Below are 19,701 nucleotides of genomic sequence, written 5' to 3' on the forward strand. Positions count from 1 at the left end.
TAAAGTCATCCATAGTAAAACTATGTGCTTGTAAAGTAGTACTTTCTTTTGTCAGTCCTGAATCTACCAACCTTCAGCTTCATTTGATGGTCCCGGGTTCTATGAGGAAGAAAAACCTCTCTATCCACTTTCTCCATACCATGTATAATGGTGGTGGGCATGTGAGTAGGGCTTCAGATGATAATATAAGTGTGGACATGGTGATATTGGTGAAAGTATTCCTTCAAGTCCTTCATTCCAAACCATTCAAGGCTTTAAAGCAGAGGTGGGGTACCCGAGACCTGGAGACCAAATGCAGCTCTCCAGGCCTCTCTATCAGATCCTTGGGACTCTTCCAGGTCATGGCTCTTCCCAGCCCTGCTCTGTGTCCTCCTCAAGTGCTTTTGCCTAGCTGGAATGTGGCCATCAACTGTGAAATTACTCCTTGCTTGCCTGGATGGAGGACGGAGAGGGGTGCGTGTGTAGAAGAAACTGACTTTTGCAGGGATGGAATGTAGCCTACTGTGTGAAGGGTAAGAGCCACATCCATTGCCACACCCACTTTTGCCTCTGGCCACACCCACTACTGGCATGCAGTCTATGGAAGGTTGCCTATGAAGAAATGCAGCCCTTGGAATGAAAGAGGTTCCTCATCTTTGATTTAAGAGTTAATTCTTGCACTTAGATTGGGCCTGCAACTGCACTGGCAACTAGTGCAACTGGTACAATAGAGGTGTCATATGATCTGACTGCTGAGCCCCAACACTCAACTGAAGTTTCCAAATCATTAAAGACAGCCCCAAGTAGAGGGGCTACTCCATTCATCTGATTAGTATTGTGCTACAGTAGAGATCACTCTCAGTGAGTGACAGCGTGCAGACAGCAGAGGACACTAACATGTAGCCCTCCTGATGTTGCTGAACTACAACTCCCATTATTCCTGACTATTGGCAATGCTGGCTGGGGCTGATGGGAGTTGGAGTCCAACAACATCTGGAGTGCCACAGGTTAGCCACCCCTGCTGTACAGTAAGACTATGGAAATAATCACGGACTGACACAATTTGACTGGATGGATTGTGACACAGATGACACTGTGATCTGGAGTGTGTGTCTGTGTGACAAAGAGAGATAAAGTGACAGATAGAGATATGGAGCAATATTTGGAGGATTGAGCTTCAAAGAGAGGTGTTTGACTTGATGACCTTCTGTTTTTTTCCAATCTCATGAGTTAATGGGACTGTCTAAATAACATATCAGATAAGTCTTACTGGGTCAGATCAATAGCACAGTCCATCATCTCAGATATCCTGCCTTCAACTTTGGATAGTACAGCATACTATAGAGGAAGGAAACAGCCAGCCTAGAGCAATGATACGGAAAATCGGTTTGTCATTTTTGGTCTCAAGTTTCTGATATTCTCAGTTTTTATGTGCATCTTGAACCTGGTGATCTAACAAAGCTGATATTCGTAGCCTCTGAAACTTTTAGCCTTATGAATCCAATCAGGCTACCGAGCAATGCATCTTGTAGCACAACATTTATGACACAATTGTTTTTTAAAAAGGGTGTATTAACATTGGCGCTCATTGCAAATGGACACATTTCCTCTTAAAAGAACGTTTAATTTATATTCATATCCTCTTACATAGGGAGCTAGCAGGGACCTCCCATCCAAGGGACTGATCATATCTACACTTGCTAAGGGGCAGAAATCCCGGCGCCTCAGACACTCCCAAACCATTCACTCAGCACCTATCTGAGTGTCTCTCTCCTTTTTTCTTTAACATAGACTGGGTAGACAAGAGAGTATTTTGTAGTGAAGTAATGCCTGTTGGTGGATAAGATTGTTTAAGGATTTCTTGGGAATCTACTCATTACTTTTGGAATACCGTGATCTCATCTCTGCTGCCTTTAAACAGCATTGCAATTTCCATTGCAACTCTCTCTATACTAATAAAATTGCAAAGTTTTAGTACATAGGTTGCTTAAAATGCTTTGAAACTTTCAGAGTAAACTGGTAAGAAAAATTAATTTCTAATAAATATCAACGTTTAATGTGTCTATTATTTGTTTATAGTTTTGTACACATCACACATCATTTGTTTGTAGTTTTGTATACTGTCAAGAAAAAGTGCAGATGGCAAAAGTCCCGTTGTTCTTGAAAGCTTCCTTGCTCTTAACAGCTGGTAAGTATCTAGACCACTTCTAGCTGATTTGTAATCGGCTGAGGTCACTGCCAATGTCTGATATCTCACTCCCTAACTCTAGCCTCCCTCCTAGTTTTGTAGATCCTTGAGCTAAATGCAACTTAAATTAAATTAAACTAAATTAAATTAAAAATGCAGCAAAGACAGAGGTAATTCTGTCACCCATCTAGCTTCTGCTGCTCTGCAGTCACTGTTACAGACAAGTTCCAAGCTGCTAACTGATTCTACGCACCTTTCTGGATGGTTTAAAATGCAACAAATGTACATTTGTTTCCTCATCTGCAGTGCTTTCCTTTCAAGCAACAGTATTTTCTTCCTGAGAAAAATGTAGTTTTCCCAGACAGCGTATTCATTTCTATCAGCCTACTGTGTGGATGTCAGACAGTGACTAGCTGTCGCTGTTGTAATGTGAAGAGCAATGAGTGGGGCTGTGCAGGGAAGCTGCTGCTATCATGCATGAGTTTCCTCCTCTTTTCTTCCTGCTTTGCCTCCCCTGTACAGTGGTGCCGTCAGGACCCTATTTGTTGAAAAGAGCAAGTGGGCTCCCAAATGCACAAGGATGGCTTGCCACATTTTGAAGTAATACACATTGCCACCTAAAGAGGGCCCCACTGTATGGCCCTTAAGTCCAGAGTTCAAAATTGTGTAATTGTACTACTGCCCCTGCATGAAATCCAAGGTGGCAGCAAAAAAGCCGCTGCTGTCCTTGTTATGGTCCACTCAGGTCTCTCTGTTTTGGTTCCATTGCCAGGCATTAAGGCAGGAAAATAACTCTGCTGCTGTTTCCTTTTTTACAAAATACAAAAAATGAAGAGGAAGATACTACACATTTACCCTTTCCCCAGTCTGGGGACTTAGGGCTACAGTATATAATTGAACAACTGAACTCCCTATAAGTAGAGAAAGCAGACTAAAGAATTGTGGTCAGATTTTGCTTTAGGTCAGGGATAGCTAATGTTTCTTGGGCTGAGGGAAGCGTATCAGTGGGTGGGAACATGGCTGAAGTGCAAAAGTAGGCATAGTCAAAGTGGGGAAAAGAGCCAAAGCAGGGAGCCTATGGGAGCAGTCAAAAATTTTGCATTTTTAAATAAAATAAATTTAAAAAATTAAAAGGGGGGAAAAGTGGGGAGAACAGAAAACCTTTGGGGATCATGGCATCATACTGGGAGACTTATCAGAACAGGGTTTTTAAAAGTTACATTAAATAATTAAACTGGCATTTTAGGGAGTTGGAAGCACACAAAAAACCTCCTGATTGGTTGGATGTGGCCTGCAGGTTAGCAACCCCTGCTTTAACGGTTCAGCTCTCACTCTCTAGCTGTGGAAGGTACATCTAAACAGATGTGTCTGTCTTAAAAACTGCACACGTATTTCCTCCTCCACCGTCTTGTGTGTGACATCACACCATTATTAAGAACATAAGAAGAGCGCTCAGGCCAGTGGCCCATCTAGTCTGTTCTCACAGTGACCAACCAGATGCCTATGGGATGCCCGCAAGCAGGACCTGAGCCCAAGAGCGCTCTCCCCATCTGCTATTCCTAGCAATTGGTCCTGAAAGGCATACTGGCTCCAACAGTTGAGGGAGAACACAGCCATCATGGCTAGTAGCCAGTGATAGCCTTATCCTCCATGAATTTATCCAATCCTGTTTTAAAGCCATCCAATTTGGTGGCCATTACTACTTCTTATGGGAGAAAATCCCATAGTTAATTTATGCACTGTGTGAAGAAATACTTTCTTTCGTCTGTCCTGAATCTTCCAACATTAAACTTCACTGGATGGCCCCTGATGCTAGTGTTATGAGAGGAGGGGCTATTGGTCTTACCATGAAGGGTGTTTCTGTGTGGGCATAGGCAGGAAACTTTAAAGCTTCAGAGGAATGTAGATATCCTTCCTGTTTAAGCTTCAGTTTCCATTCCATGAAACTCCTAGACTTGAACTTAAAAAGTGGTTATCAAAGAAAGAAAGAAGGAAAGGCTTTAGCCATAGAGAAATGAAATTACAGTCTGATAATGCATGCCAGAGCCGCAGGGCCTCGAGCATATAAGGAATATGTGAGGCAGCCTGTAACAAGGATGAGGCCATGGATGCATTCTTACACTCACACAGAAACATCCACCACAGTAAGACCAATGGCCCCTTCTGCAGTGGGTGTAGGATGCATCCATGTGGGATGCGCTATAGCTGAGACGTACTAGGGTGGGAGAATAAGGCTGCCTAGTGTTGCAGGAGGCTTTGCTGAAGCATGCATTGTCCAAAAGATGCCTCTACTGATGCATCTAGCTTATAATGTCTGGTTAAAGTATTGGGTGCTGACTATGTGGCTGCTTGGCAGATATCTAGCAGTGGGGCGCTGGTGGCAAAGGCTGTCAACATTGCTGCTGCTCTGGTAGAATGTGCCGGGATGCAGGGAGGATGGGGCAGGTGTAGCGTCTTGTATGCTACGGTGATGGCAGACCTAATCCACCTAGATAGTGTGGAGAATGCCTGTTTCCCTACAGCAGAGGGTGAAAAGACATGAAGAGCATATCTGATTGTCTGAAAGACTATGTTCTGATAAGGTATGTTTTTAGTACCATGTGGACATTAGCATCTGCCAGGTTCAGTCCATGGGGTGAAGAGGAGACAGACAGCAAGATGGCAGAATTAGCTCTTGCTCTCTGTGAAAAGGAGAATTGCCCTTAGGGAGAAAGGTTGGAACAGGCCTCAAGATCGCTCTGTCTGAGTGGAAAATACAAAGTTGCTTTGACACCGATACAGCTTTGAGTTCCAAAACTTAGGGGAAGAGCCATAGCTCAGTGACAGAGCATGCAGAAGGTCTCAGGTTCAATCCCTGACATCTCCAGATAGGGCTAGAAGAGAATTTTGCCTGAAATCCTGAGAGCCATTGCCAGTCAGTGTAGACAATACTGAGCTAGATGGACCAATGGTCTGAATCAGTATAAGACAGCTTCCTGTGTCCCTGCGTTGTCTGGCTGTGGTTCTTCAGTAGGGAAGAACAAGAGAATGTTATGAAATCTGCTCCGAGCAAAGGCAAAAAATGATATGGCGGGCTTGTCTGCATGTGAGTAGTATCTTGCTGAAAATACTCTCCTTTTACCTTTGAATCTGGTTTGAGTAGTCCACACAGCCAGCTCAATTTGAGCTGCAAATCTGGTGTTTTCCAGCCATACCAGTGGGTGTTCCAGTGTGTTGAATCAATCCTGATGGTTGTTTTTGGCCCCACCTTCTAATTTGATATTCCCACTCCATTTATGAATGAACCAGGCATGTCGAGGTTGTTTGACCTGTCCATGATAGCCTTTTTTAAAAAACTGTTTCCTCCCAGGAAGGAAGTGCACTTCTGGAGCACTGAAGAAAAAAAAAAAGCAAAGCAGAAATCTGCACATCCTTAAAACTGATGTTCCAAATGTAGATTTTTTTTTATTTGGCTTGCTTGTGTGTTTGTTCGTTTGTTGTGCAAATCTGAGAGGACAAAAGTGTGTATATATATATACTCCTCGATTCGGAAACAATTATGAACAAGCCAGAAAAGAAATGAAAGCATAGAGGAGCATAGCTTCTCGGCCTTTTGGCTAAGATCAAGTGTAAAGGAAGTAGTGGGCAAGGAAAGCGGAGTAGCAAAAAGTGATGATTGATCCACTCACTCTAAGATACCTAAACAAATTGTCTGTGACCCCGAGAGGTACAGTTTGGAGTCCAATTTTCCCCAACAGTGGATTATCCCCATACTGGGTAAACCGAAATTGACAGGGGAAAAGCATTGTTGTTTGAGAGAAACATCACCTGGACCATGCAAATTAAACGGGAAAGCAAAGAGCGGCAAACACACAGTAAATACTGGTGTGGACAAGCCAGGAGATTAAAGACAAAGGAAATCAACATTCTACAAAAGCTTCAGTTTCCTGCTTTCAAGGGTAGGGGGAGACTAAGTTCCACATCTATACCCACTACAGAAAAACATTTCTCTATCCACTTTCTCCACACCATGCTTAATTTTATACACCTCTATCATGTCTCCTCTTACTTGACTTTTCACTAAACTAAAGGCCCGAAAGTTGTTACCTCTCCTCATAAGGCAGCCTTTCCCAACTAGTGGGCCACCATGTTGTTGGACCACAACTCCCATCAGCCTCAGCCAGCATTGCCAATGGTCAGGAAAGATGGGAATTGTGGTCCAACAACATCTGGTGGCCTACTAGTTGGGAAACGCCGTCATAAGGTGTTGTTCCATCCCCTTGCTGGATAGAGGCTCATGGGGGCCTCCCTCAAGACAGAGTGTGAATGGGGGATGGTTTGTTTGTGTGGAAAAGCCCCAGGCAGGCAACGGCATTCACCACAAGGAGAAGAATGTCAACACAGGAAATAGACATGGCCCCCATGCAAAGGATACAGATGTCCAGTGTTTAGGTTATGTACAAACACCATGCAGCACACACCGCTTTTTTAGCATAGGAACATCACCTTCCTTTCCACACACGTCTTTATCTCTGTGGCACATTTGCTCTTTGAAGTAATGTGGTATGATCCTGACTTTTGTGGGGATCATGATAGCCCCTTGCTGAATTAGAGTAAGGTATAAAGAGGTAAGATTCATGGGCAAATGAAAATGGTTTTAATTAGTGCCCAATTTGAGACTGGACATTTGGAACACTGGGGGCCTGTTTTTGCTAAGCACTGCTGCATTTTTCTGAAACAAGAACTAAACAGGGAACTGCAAGAAGTAGGTGGGAAGATCCTTCTTCGTTCTTTAATATATTTTAAAAAATTCTTGCTTTTGTGAAACGACAGATATCATCATCATCATCATCTATTACCCACTCTTCACCCAAAGGTCCTGCCGCAGGTTACAACAATTTTAAAATATAGCATGTTCCAAGGAAAAGGAGGAAAGGAGCCTTAGTTTACCAATCCACAGAAACCTGCATATAATAAATTAAAGTTCACAGTTCTTACATTTTTATCACTACTATTGCACCTTCAGTGTATATCTTTTCTTTTCTTTAATAATATTATTATTATTATTTATTACATTTGTATACCGCCCCATAGCCGAAGCTCTCTGGGCGGTTTACAACAATTAAAAACATTAAAAACAAATATACAAATTTAAAAACACCTAAAAAAAACAATTTATAAACACATGCTAAAATGCCTGGGAGAAGAGGAAATAATCTTTGTATCTTCATCTCTGGCTTAGCAAATTGGCTTATAGGAGAGGCCTGAGGGCTTAGAAACAATCTCATACACCAGAGACATAGACTGAACACAGCTTGCTGAATGATCAATGATGTCCTTGTAGTCAGGCTTGCTTTTGGTCCTTGTACAGGTACACCAAAAGGAGCTTTGTTACTGCTTAAGAACTAAACAGTGAGGGTGGTATTCAATGCTAATCCTACTCACAGTAGACCCACTGAAGCTGATGGACATGACTAACTTCAGTTTATTAATTTCAGTGGTTCTACTCTGAGTAGGACTTAACTGAATATAACCCTGAATTTTCAAATGTAGAGTCAGAACACCAACAAAGCCGTCTGGTTCACCACTCACCTGGTGCCTCCAAAGAGGATGATCTTGTCCCCTACTCTACAACAGCACTGCCTGCGGCGAGGACATGGCCCTTTTCCTTTGGGATCGATTTTCTTCCAAATAAAAGAAACTGGAGGAAACACATACACCATGTAAGTTGAAAATCTCAAGCAATCCTGGTAAAGACAAGCCACGTGAACAAGCTCAAGTTGTAAGGTTACAAACCAAACACATAGAATCAAACCTGAGACCTTCTCCTCTGCTATCCTTATTATTTGCTCTTTTCAATCAGAAGATAAGGACATGCTCCTTGGGAGTATTGAAGTATAAATGTCATATGGGTTAGTGTTTTATTTTGCAGAGGAAAATATTTCACAGACAGCAGGATCTCATACCATTTTCTGTGAATAAGGTTAAGCACAGGGCTGCTCAGCACACTCATTCTTGGGATTTTCGACTTTCAAATGGGAGGGGTGTTCAGGGTTTTAAATATAGTATTTTCCCCATGAAAAATGTTTATTTGCACTCTGGATATTTTATTCCCAATGGAGAAAGCATCTTCTGGTTAAACAGAGAAACCCATTAACAGCTCACTGAAACTCCTGCTAAGGCTATACATTCTTTTTCACCAATAATGCCAAACAAGAAATGGATGCAAAGCTGTATGTTCCATTATACATTGAGTACACACTGATTATTTCCAGCAGTTAAGAAGGTGAATAGAGATTTCACACTTTCAAGTCACGGAAGATTGTGTGAAGCATGAGAATGCTATATACCACATGTGTTCATATGAAGGGAACTCTTCTAAATTCCCTTGGAAGTCTAAGGATATAACAGTTCAAAGCAGCCAACTAATTTAGTTTGGACGTCATTTTAAAAAAATGGATCTTTGTCGCATAAAGGTCCTTGAAAAAGCAATTGCTTTGCAAGGCAAATGAGAGGAAGGTGACAATTGTAGAACTCAGAATTAAGAATCCACACAGCATCTTTTGAAAACATTCTGCAGATTGAAATATGTTTTAACTTTCTCTTTCAAAGAGTACATGCAGATGCATTGCCATCTATTGGTAACTACATGAAATGCAGAAGCAATACCCACTGAGACATTCCCACAGAAAAGCCTGTATCCTCCCCTTTTGAGAGTTAGCTGTGTGAATATGATAAAGGCAAGAGGCAGCTACTCTCTGGAGAACACAGTGACAAACCTCTCCCAGGAACATCATATTAAGGTACGGCGGGAGAAATAAAACTATGGGGCACGAAATCCAGGACATACTGAAGTTCTGCTTCACACAGCAAGTATTGCTTCACGCTGTTCAGGTGTGGTCATGGACTGGTGTCTGGATACAACAGTGGGCTGGTTGAAGGCCAATAAGCTGGAGCTGAGACAGAGGTCTTATGGGTGAGTGGGTTCTGGAAATTGGGGAGAGTGCCTGTTCTGGAAGGGGTTGCGCTCCCTCTGAAGGAATAGGTACATAATCCCCCCCCTTCATCCACCTTTGTCACTGGAGACCAAAATGACCTCAGTGGCTAGGAGTGCCTTTTGATAGCTTTGGCTGGTTTGCTAGGTACAACTGTTCCTGGACAGGGGAAGCCCACCCATAGTGAGCCATGCATTGGTAACCTCAAAACTGAACTGCTGCATTGTGTTTATGTGGGCTGGTTTGGAAGTGGCAGCTTGTGCAAAATGCACTGGCTAGATTGCTGAGTGAAGCAATCCTACCACACACACCTAAAACCTGTGGTAAAGGAATTGCACAGGTTGCCAAGCTGCTCCTGAGCCAGTTTAAGGTTTTGTTATCTTATAAAGCCCTAAACAACTTTGGACCAGGTTATCTGAAAAAATGCTTTCTCCCATATAGACCTGCCCATTCATTAAGATCTTCACAGGAGAACATTATGAGTTATTTTGCAGAGATTCATTTTATGGCAACCTGGAGAAGGGCCTTCTCCACAGTGGCCCCCTGCACTATGGAATGCTATATCTCACTGAGATACAGCAGACACCTACAATTGTGAGCTTCAACTAGCTGTTAGAAACATATTAATTTACTCAAGCTTTCCACAGCCTCTGATATAAATTTATTTATTTTATTTTATTTATTTAATTTAATTTATATACCGCCCTAAGCCCGAAGGCTCTCTGGGCGGTGTACAAAAAGATAAAAACAAGCACAATATATAAATACAATAAATCAAGAAACAAAACAAAACAAACAATAAAATTGAATTATTCCAGATTACTGTCATTGCCATATGTTGTTTTTATTGGATTGTTTGTATTGTACACTGAATTGTTTCTGAATTGTTTTGTATTGAATTATTTTATCGTACATTTCTTTGCTATTATAGTAATGAGAGGCAGTATATAAACTTGTATATATATAATGAAATTAATGAATTCACTTCCACAAGATGTGGTGATGAGGCATGTTTATGGAACACAGATCAGTATAACTTGCAACAAAAAGTGCTCCAGGCAGCCAGCCATGCCCTCCTTCTAGTATAATCCACCCCTGGTTTTTCATTCATCATTCATGGCCAATGCCTTACTCAGTTTCAATGGGTGGCCATTTCCCCCCCTCCCAAGTCCCCCCCATTTTCTTTTACATCTGCAAACACTGGGTTTCTTGGGCATGCCACTACTTCTCTCTTGTCTCTTAGTGGCCTTGTTTTGGTTACAGTCCTCTTGCCACTCACCAGCTGAGTGAGTAGTTAAGAGGGAGTGATACCTAGATGGAATTTCCAGGTTCAGAGGTGATATTTCTATAAATACTAGGAAGGGGAGAAAATGAACAGAAGGGAAGGCTGTTGCCTTCATGTCCTGCTTGAAGGCATCTCACTGGCCACTGTTTGAAATGGGATGCAGTACTAGATAAACAAACAATAGATGCACCTTGGCTTCATCCAGCAGGGCTCTTATGTTCCAAGGGTGGCAACCATGCAGATAACTATGATCAACCCATTTAAGGGGGCTCTAACCTAACTTATGTGTCTTTTATTAAACATTATGAAAAAAATACCAAATACTGTCACATTTCACAACTGTCATATTTGTCCTTGTCCACCTTTAGAGATTCAGTGGGTGGCAACCAACCCTTCTATGTAGTAGTGCCCCAGTTACTGAATTCTCTCCCCAGAAATATCTGCTTGTAGTTGTAATGACTGTTTGCTTTTATTCTCTCTGCTATTATTTTTAAGTGGATTTTAAATTTTGAGATTCAGTTTTATTGTTATGAATGCAATTGCTGTAAACTATCTTGAAGGCCTTGAGAAAAGCGCAAAGGTGGGATATAACTTAAAACAAAGCGCCACATCTTTGGAGATGAGCTAGAACTAGAACCATCAATATCTGCCCTTTTGCACAGTCTCTCCTACTCCTGACTTTAGCTTGGCACTTACAGGTCAATTATGGCATAGGAAAAGTGAAGGTGGCAAACAGCTGCTGAAACAGCTATAGCAGGAACAATCTGAAGTAGTCTCAGCTGGTTTTCAGAAAAGATAATTTGGGGCTCTTTACATTTATGTGCAGAATACAAGGGAAATTTATTTTCTCGCTGATTTTTAAACTCAGTCCTCTGAGGCTGAAAAGCAATCTTATGAGCTAAAGCAGAGCTTAGTGAGTCTTTGGCTAAGCAGAAATTTGAAGCTAGATCTCCTAGGACCATTCAATACTTTAAACTGTACAATCTCTCTGAAGGACTGGCATTACTTTTTGTGCTAATGGAAAGGATGCCAAACAGGTTTTTACGTAATTACAGAGGCCTCTGCTATCTCCTGCTCTTTCACACAAAGGTGACAGAGCTCCCTTGATCAAGAAAGGGTAGTGGTCATGACCACATATATGTCCAGCACCTGAGCAGCCTGGCCAGGAAGCATCATCCCCTTAGACTGAAGTAGCCATTTCTCTATAAAACTAAACTGTTGAAATACTGACATAGCAGCTATGAACAAATTTCCTTGACAAATATAGAATCCTAAGCCATCTCTTTAACCAATCACTAGATGGATAGTCATATCAATACCACATGACCATATTACCAACAGGAAGATGCAGAAACAAATGCTCTTAATGGATAAACAGAAGCCTCTCATTCAGGAAGACTAGCTCATGCATCAGAGGCACGATCCAGAAATCTGCTGTGCAGTGCTGCACAGTCACTCTCTGGTCTCCACAATTCTCAACAAGCATCGCTATTCCTGTCACTGGTGACAGAACCAGCAAAAGTTCATAGCTAAAAAATCCAAGCTCAAGGAGCCTCATTCCCTCACTCCAGATTCAGATTACACAAAATATATTAGTTGCATTACCTGGGTACCATGTGATGCCCCTGAGTCCAGGTATGCCTGACGCCTTCTAGGGATTGCCAGTTTGTGCTTTCATTTCCTCATGAATACAATGTGGCCATTTGAGGTTTGAGTTTCAAATCATTGTAACTACCACTACTTCGGCTAATCTTGTTAATTGGCTCCAAGACAGATCTCACCATTTCTTACCGATAAGATTTTTGTGAACACACACTGCATGCACCTGCTGCACATATGCATCATACAAAACACACGCAACATGGATGAAAAGTGCTGAATGTATAACTGCAGCCCTAATTTCAACAGAGATTCCTGGAGGCTCTTGTAATACCAGAAATAAGAAATACCTGGATCAAATTTCCAGAGATCGTGGAAGTGTCTGTTCAGACGTGCATTGTAGCCACCAAATATATACAACTCCCCATTGTAGCCGACTATAGGGATAAGAGAAATTACATGTCAGCACACCCAAAATGTAACTCCATTTCGTATCAGTTACAAGTGAAAGGGGGTTTGTGTCATTTCCCTTTGCAATGAGGGTGAATGTTGGAACATTCAGGACAGGCAAAAGGAGATACTTCATACAATGCAAAGTTAAACTAAAGAATTTGCTACTGTAAGATGCAGTTATGGTCACCAACTAGGATGGCTTTAAAAGGGGATTAGGCAAATTCATGGATGATAAGGCTATCAAGAACTACTCCAGTGTTGGAGGGAGTGTGCCTCAGATTACCAGTTGCTGGGAATCATAAGTGGGGAGAGTGCTGTTGCAGTCAGGTTCTGCTCCTGGGATTCTCATAAGCAATCCCAGTGGTCACTCTGGGAATAAGATACTGAACTAGATGGACTTTTGCTCTGATTTACCAGAACTCTTTGAATGCTTTGATATAGATTCCTACATTAAGCAGGGGGTTGGACTTGATGGCCTTATAAGCCCCTTCCAAATCCACTATTCTATGATTCTGTGAACTCTTGTGTTCTTTCAAATCACCTTCAGAGCTAAGGTTGTCCACTTCCATCAGATCAGGAAATTTCAGATGAAAGGAGGAAAAGAGAGACAACAGGATAAGGAACTGACTTGTGATTCTTCTTTTCTGTGCTTTTCCATCTTGCCCAAAATTGATATTGGTACCTCTCCCAATGGGAGATGCACAAGACTGATTTTAGATAAGAAAAGATGGGGGAATGGGAGCACAAGTCAATTACCCTTGCAGAGTCCTGGCTCCCTGTTTTCTCTAAACACACAGACCACTATCTGATCTTTTGAAGACTTTTGCCTGACTTGCCAGCTACAACTTTCTCTTTAATTTTAATCAGACTTCACACTTCTCATGTTCTACAGAGTATTATGATGGCTTACATGCTGAATGGCTCCTTCTGCCTTCAGGGAGGAGGGGCGTAGGAGGGGAGTCCAGCCAAGAGTTTGTATCTGTGTCAAATACTTTGATTCGGTTACAGTAGATCTCGTTGTTGGAGTGGAATGGCCCAAAGCGATCTGCTCTTCCTCCAAACACATACATCTTTGTCCCAATTATTGTGGCTGAGTGGAAGTCTCTCCAACGAGCTGGTGTGCCCTGAAACAAGACACTCTTGTTAAGTAAGTCAAAGGGTAATGGAAGTCACTTTAGGAGTAAAAGATGTGAAAGGGGATGTAGGTTGGGTGCTCAAAATCATGTTGGCTTAAAACCAAGGCAGACAAAAGTTAAAGAGCAAATAGGGTCACACATAGGACACAAATACACACTAGCACTGATACTGACCTTTGTGCAGATCAGACTCCAAATCATGTTGCTGCTATCCAGTTTGTGGATGTCATTCGAAAAACAATCGGCCTGAAAGAAAGAGCCATTATTAAACGAAGGATGTCAGAATTAGAACTAAAGGTCCCTGCTAACTTTACTCTTCAGAGATGAAAACAAAATTTAATTCTTCCGAATTTCCCTGTAGAGTTAAAATATATTAAGGAAACTGAAATAGGCAGCTCAGGAAACAAAGCAGATGTTCAGTAGCACAAACATCTCTAGTTTACAGACACAGAATGGAAGTAATGGGGAGATTAAAGCCATAATTTATAGTAATATTTCTTTATTTTCTTTATTATTTGATTTATATCCCACCCTTCCTCCCAGCAAGAGCCCAGGGCGGCAAACAAAAGCACCAAAAAAACTTTAAAATATAATAAAAACAGACCTTAAAATACATTAAAACAAAACAACTTTAAGAACATTTTTTTAAAAAAGCTTTAAAAACATCTTAAATAAAAAGCGTTAAAAAACTTATTGTTTAGAAAAAAGGTTTTAAAAAACATATTAAAAAGCAATTCCAACACAGACACATTCATTGGTTCCAAGTGCCTGGCTTTAGATGGCAAGCACTGCCCTTTTTCCTTCTTTTAAGTAAGTATTTAATATCAGTAGCTCTTATTAACTTCAGCTGGAGTTGTTAAACAGTCACTGACTCAGACCACAGAAACCTGAAGCGAAATATTCTGAGAGGAATGCATAATTAACAGCAACCTGTAGAAGATAGAATGTTGCTGGCTTTGCCAAAGTTTTGTAAGATTTGGACCTACCATAGAGAGGGATAAAATATTTTGAGCTCTTGCCAAATCCCTTAAAACCCAAGACCATATTTTGATTTACTTCAGTGCCCTGCTTCACAGGCTCCATTTAATGCTGTAAATCTACTGAAAATTGACTCATTTACCATATGACCCTGTCACTGAAAAGGCTAGTGAGGTCCAACAGATTGTGTGCTGGAAATGGGTTAAATCTCTGCTTGACCACAAAATCACTGGATGGCTTTTGGTCACCATCTGTTTCAAATGACTCAATACCCAACGGAAAGCAGGGGTTATGATCTACTTTACAGTAATGCAAAAATGAGTACAAATGGAAAGCATTCTGCAAATCTTACAAGCAGGACTATGATTCTCTTAGGAACTTGTGTAATCTCTAATGGTGAAGACAGCACTAGTCATCTGACAAGTAAGGGGCTGGACTAGACTCTTTTCTGTTTTCAGGCATAAATTAACATCTGTTCATCCTCCTGATGCAACCCAGCTCTTAAGAAGTTTGACTATTTTATTTTAGATTTTTTTATTGCTTTTCATATTAATATATCCCAGTGTAGCATTTGGAACAGTAACTTAACATGAAAGGGAGGAGGAGGAGAATATAGATTGAGTGGACAGTATAGTACTTGCCAACAAGCTTGCCAATAAAGTCAATGATGCCTGAGATCTCAATAGACTAACATGAGTTTTATTTTATTTTTTGCTTACCAATGAAAGGCACAAAGCTTCTTCCCTAAGAGGCAAGGTGCCCACAGAAATATTAACAATAAACAGACTGTAAAATATGTCTAGCCCTTCAAACCTAGGTGTAGACTAAGGCTTCAATCTATTGCACGTGGGAGTAAATCCTACTGAATACAGTGAGAATGACTTTTGAATATATATGAATAGCACAGGGCTGCATGCCTGGAGAACTCTCCAGCTATGATGGAAGTTTGGCACTATTAACAGAATGTGAAAACAGGGGGTTACAACAGAGGACATGTTCTGCCATCTTTGTCTTAACTGACAAATGTCTTTACATAATGTTGCTGGTGAAAAAACTGAGGGGGGGGGGAACCCAGAACTCTCTTTGAACAACTTGATTGAAAGCAGCATTTCTCAAGCAGACCCACACACAGAGTGGAGATCAGAGGATAACTTACCAGTTGTTCATATCCCCCAAAAATATACATGCTCTTTCCCAAGACACAAGCCGAATGTCCATCTCTTGCTCCCGGAACCATTCCAGAAACTTTTGGTGTGAACCATTTGTGCGTGCCTAATATGTTAAAAAACAACAGAGAAAGATGAGCCATTACTAGCAGACACAGAATGGCATCCTCAGGAATGAGTGACAAAGGGCATGGCCCTTGGGGAAAAAATCCTAAATGTACAACACATCTCTTTCCTTTTAAGGAGGTAACCACTTCTTCATGCTCTTCCACAGAGGACAGTAAACAGAAGATGCCTCTCTGAAAGCTGTCTTACAGCTCCTGAAAAACTCTAAAGCCACCAGTCACATTCTGTGCAATTTTACTATTATCCTACTGTGTATTATGAATGCAAAACAGTAAGAAATTGTTGCAACCTTCTGGGAAGCAATTAAACTGCAGGAGAGTATTTTTCAGTCTATGAAAAATATTTTTCATAAAGGGCACATGGATATCCAGCAATGAAAAGTACTGCAAAGTTTAAGCAAGCACCTGTCCTGGAAGTCCATTAAAAAAAAAAAGCACAGATAATCCTTGAAGCAACAGGAGATCCCCTACCACAGTTGGCAGTCAGCTTCAGTGTTTATTCCAGACAGCAGCAAAAGAGTGCCCTGTTCAAAATTCTCCCAGCACCCAAGGACCTTACATAAGCTGGCTTCCGTCCAAACCCATCTACCCAGATTAACTGCAGTAGTTCTCTAGCCCAATGCAAGGTCAATATAAACTCTGGGGAAATGACTGGCACAAAGGGAAAGTGAGCCTTGCTCATAGTGGGATGTGTGCCACACTTGGATTTCTAAATTCAGTCATTTGTTATCCCTAAAGACCTTGGTCAAAAGCCACACATGAAACTAGAGACTGAGGGAGCCTGTGACATCTAATATAGATGACACTTGCAAGCCAGCAAAGGACAATGCCTTGCAAAACAGCCTTGGGGCTTTGTCTGGTGACTCATGCAAGAGGGCTTCCTCATTTTCCCATGAGGGAAAAGATTAGTAGGCTTGCTTTCTAGGGATGGTAAGAACTGGCACAAGCAAGTGCATGCAAGGCTGCCTACGACTCTGGATGGCAACCATTCCTGTGCAGCTTTTCAGTCACTCCTCACTTAAAAGTAGCAAAAGCAAAATCATATTGGCAACTGTGTGATGCCAGAAAGTACAACAGAATTCTATTGCTCTCTACTTTTGCTCCTTAGAATGAAAACTTAAGAGTTCATTCTAAGGAGCGACAGAATTCTGAGAAAGAAAATGTGTCAGAAGAAACGAACCAGACCTGGAAAGAGAGCTCAAGAACTGAGAGGTTTGTTCCATCTCTCATTGCATGGAGTTTTGTAAGACATGGATTCTCTCATTTTTTTCTTATTTGTTGCCTTCTTTCCTGCTAAACACTTCCCTCTTTCAACAAGCCTTCTAAGTGGAGATTTTTATCTCATTTGGTACCTGAATTTATTTGAAATTGCTTTTATATGTATAACTCTTTGGTATATGGCTTTTATTGTATTGTGAAATTGCTCTGAGATGCTTCTTAGGAAGCAATTCATTAATGAAATATATAATTTACTATTATGACCAATTTACGGGGAATGCTCTCACCGATCAATCCCATATGAATCAGTTCCACATCCCTAGTTCATATCCTTAGAAGTGGGCAAATATAACTTGGGAAAGATCTGATCCACATCTATTTCCCATGGAAGATATTTTTCTTCTTTAGTAGGTTCTGAAGCACTGCTTGGACATACATCCTCACTGGGGAAACAGGCACATGTAAGTTACTCTCCCTATGGTACATTAGTACAAATGCACACCTGTGTTTTCAAAAAGCAGAACCACTTTGTTATGGAAAAAAACCCAACTAATTAAAGTAATGAAAAATATGGTCAACCAAAAGTCTGTTTTCATCACTTGGATCCTTTCATGTCAGCTGCTGATACCAACTGACAGAACACTGCCCCACCAAATCAATATAAAATTGGTATTGATATAGCCTGTGTGTGCTTTGAACCAATTTATTAAGCCTTTGTATATTATTGGGGATTTGTCCCAACTTGGTGGCCCATGATTTCATTCTATGGTCTTTCCTATTTTTCTTTTTACATAGTGATTATATAATTTTAAAAAAATATTAATTTAAGATAGATTGTGGTGGCTTGATGTAACAGGAGTGTTGGCGGCTGGGGCATGGGTGGTGTAAAACGGTCTGAACCTAACCAAACACAGGCAAGGTAGCACCATCATGCCTACCACATGGCAGTGGCGGTGGCAAAGAAAGCATACTTCTCTGGTAGCCATCTGGTAGAGCTTTTCCAAGTGATGAATGGACTTTTGTCATCTGGCCAAGAGAACATTGTTCTGACACTTTCAGAGGCCTGCTGTAACAACATGGCAAGCACTTTAGGGACAAAATCATTCAGAATCAGACAGAATTGAATGTCACAGTTAGAGCAAGTCCAATGGAGGCATCCAGAGCACTGTCTTTTCCATCTGTACTAGATAAGTTTCAATTATTGCAGCCTGAGGATGTGGACAAGCTGTTTAAAGAAGTGCAGCCAACCACCTGCCCCCTTGACCATTGCTCATTTTGGCTTCTTAGAACTAGCTCTAGGAGGTTGACTAGGTGGGTCCAGGGAGTGATTAATGCTTCACTGGAGAGGGAGGTACCATTTGCCCTGAAGGAGGCAATGGTGCAGCCCCTCGTTAAGATGACCTCCCTGGACCCAGAAGTGTTGAACAACTAACACCCAGTGGCAAATATTGCCTTTTTGAGTAAGGTGCTTGAGAAGGTGGTGGCAGTTCAGCTTTGGAGGAAACTGGTTACTTGGGTCCATTCCAGGCTTGTTTTAGGCCTGGCCATGACACTGAAAGTGCCTTGATCACCCTGGTTGATGACATCTGTCAGGAGAGAGATAAGAGTGTGACCTTGTTCGTTCTCCGTGATCTAGTGGTGGCTACTGTTGACCACGGTATCCTTTTAGAGCGTCTAAGGGAGGTGGGGGTTGGGAGCACTGTGCTTCAGTGGTTCTGCTCATATCTCCAGGGCTGCTTTCAAAAATGTAGTTATGGGAGGCTACTGTTTGGCACCATGAAAGCTTTTCTGTGGTGTTCCATAGGTTCCATTCCACATGCTATTTAACATCTATATGAGGTCACTGGAAGCTGTCATAAGGAGATTTGGAGTCAGATGTTATCAATATGTAGATGACACTCATGTTCTCTGTTCCACCTGAATTGCAAGAGGTAGCTGCGGTGCCGGGCCGGTGCTTGCAGGCAATGATGGGATGGATGTGGGCCATTAAATTGAAGCTAAATCCTAAAAAGACAGATGTGTTATGTGTTCAGAGTTCTCATGTCCATGTGATGGGGAGACAGCCTGTTCTGGATGGGGTTGCACTCCCCTGGAAGGAGCAGGTCCACAGCTTGGGGGTACTCCTGAATTAACACTGGAGGCTCAGGTGGCCTCAGTGGCTATGAGTGCCTTTTTCTAGCTCTGGCTGTTTCACCAGCTTTGGCCCCTTTTGGATAGAGATGACTTTTCCACTGTATTCCATGCTCTGGTAACTTCCAGACTGGATTATTGTAGTGTGCTCTATGTGGGGTTACCCTTGAAGATGGTTCAGAAACTTCAACTTGTCCAAAATGCAGCACCCAGATTACTGGCTGGGGTTCTCTTTTGAATTCTTATATCCCCTTTTAAAACAGCTGCATTGGTTGCCAGTTCATTTCTTGGCCCAATTCAAGGTGCTCACACTTGCATTTAAAACTCTAAATGACTTAGGCCTCAAATATCTGAAAGAGCATCTCCTTCCTTACAGACCCTTTCAGGTGCTGAGGTCAGCAGAGGGGGGCCCCTCTGGTAGTTCTGCCACCCTTAGAAGTTCAGGGGTGATGCCATAGACCATTGCGCTA

General features: G+C 41.7%; 1 protein-coding gene across 6 annotated transcripts in view; it reads right to left on the reverse strand.

The window, feature by feature from the left end:
* Positions 1-19,701, reverse strand: part of KLHDC3 (kelch domain containing 3) — a 78,015-nt gene that overhangs the window by 20,587 nt on the left and 37,727 nt on the right. For all 6 annotated transcript variants that reach the window (XM_061625496.1, XM_061625500.1, XM_061625499.1 and 3 more), the window contains exons 4-8: positions 15,749-15,864; positions 13,789-13,860; positions 13,389-13,602; positions 12,376-12,462; positions 7,739-7,847 (exon numbers count right to left, since the gene is read on the reverse strand). In XM_061625496.1, coding sequence (XP_061481480.1) covers positions 7,739-7,847; positions 12,376-12,462; positions 13,389-13,602; positions 13,789-13,860; positions 15,749-15,864 — 598 coding nt within the window. The remainder of the gene's footprint in view (positions 1-7,738; positions 7,848-12,375; positions 12,463-13,388; positions 13,603-13,788; positions 13,861-15,748; positions 15,865-19,701) is intronic.

The sequence above is a fragment of the Rhineura floridana genome, chromosome 4 (genome assembly GCF_030035675.1).
Source record: "Rhineura floridana isolate rRhiFlo1 chromosome 4, rRhiFlo1.hap2, whole genome shotgun sequence".
Taxonomy (NCBI): domain Eukaryota; kingdom Metazoa; phylum Chordata; class Lepidosauria; order Squamata; family Rhineuridae; genus Rhineura; species Rhineura floridana.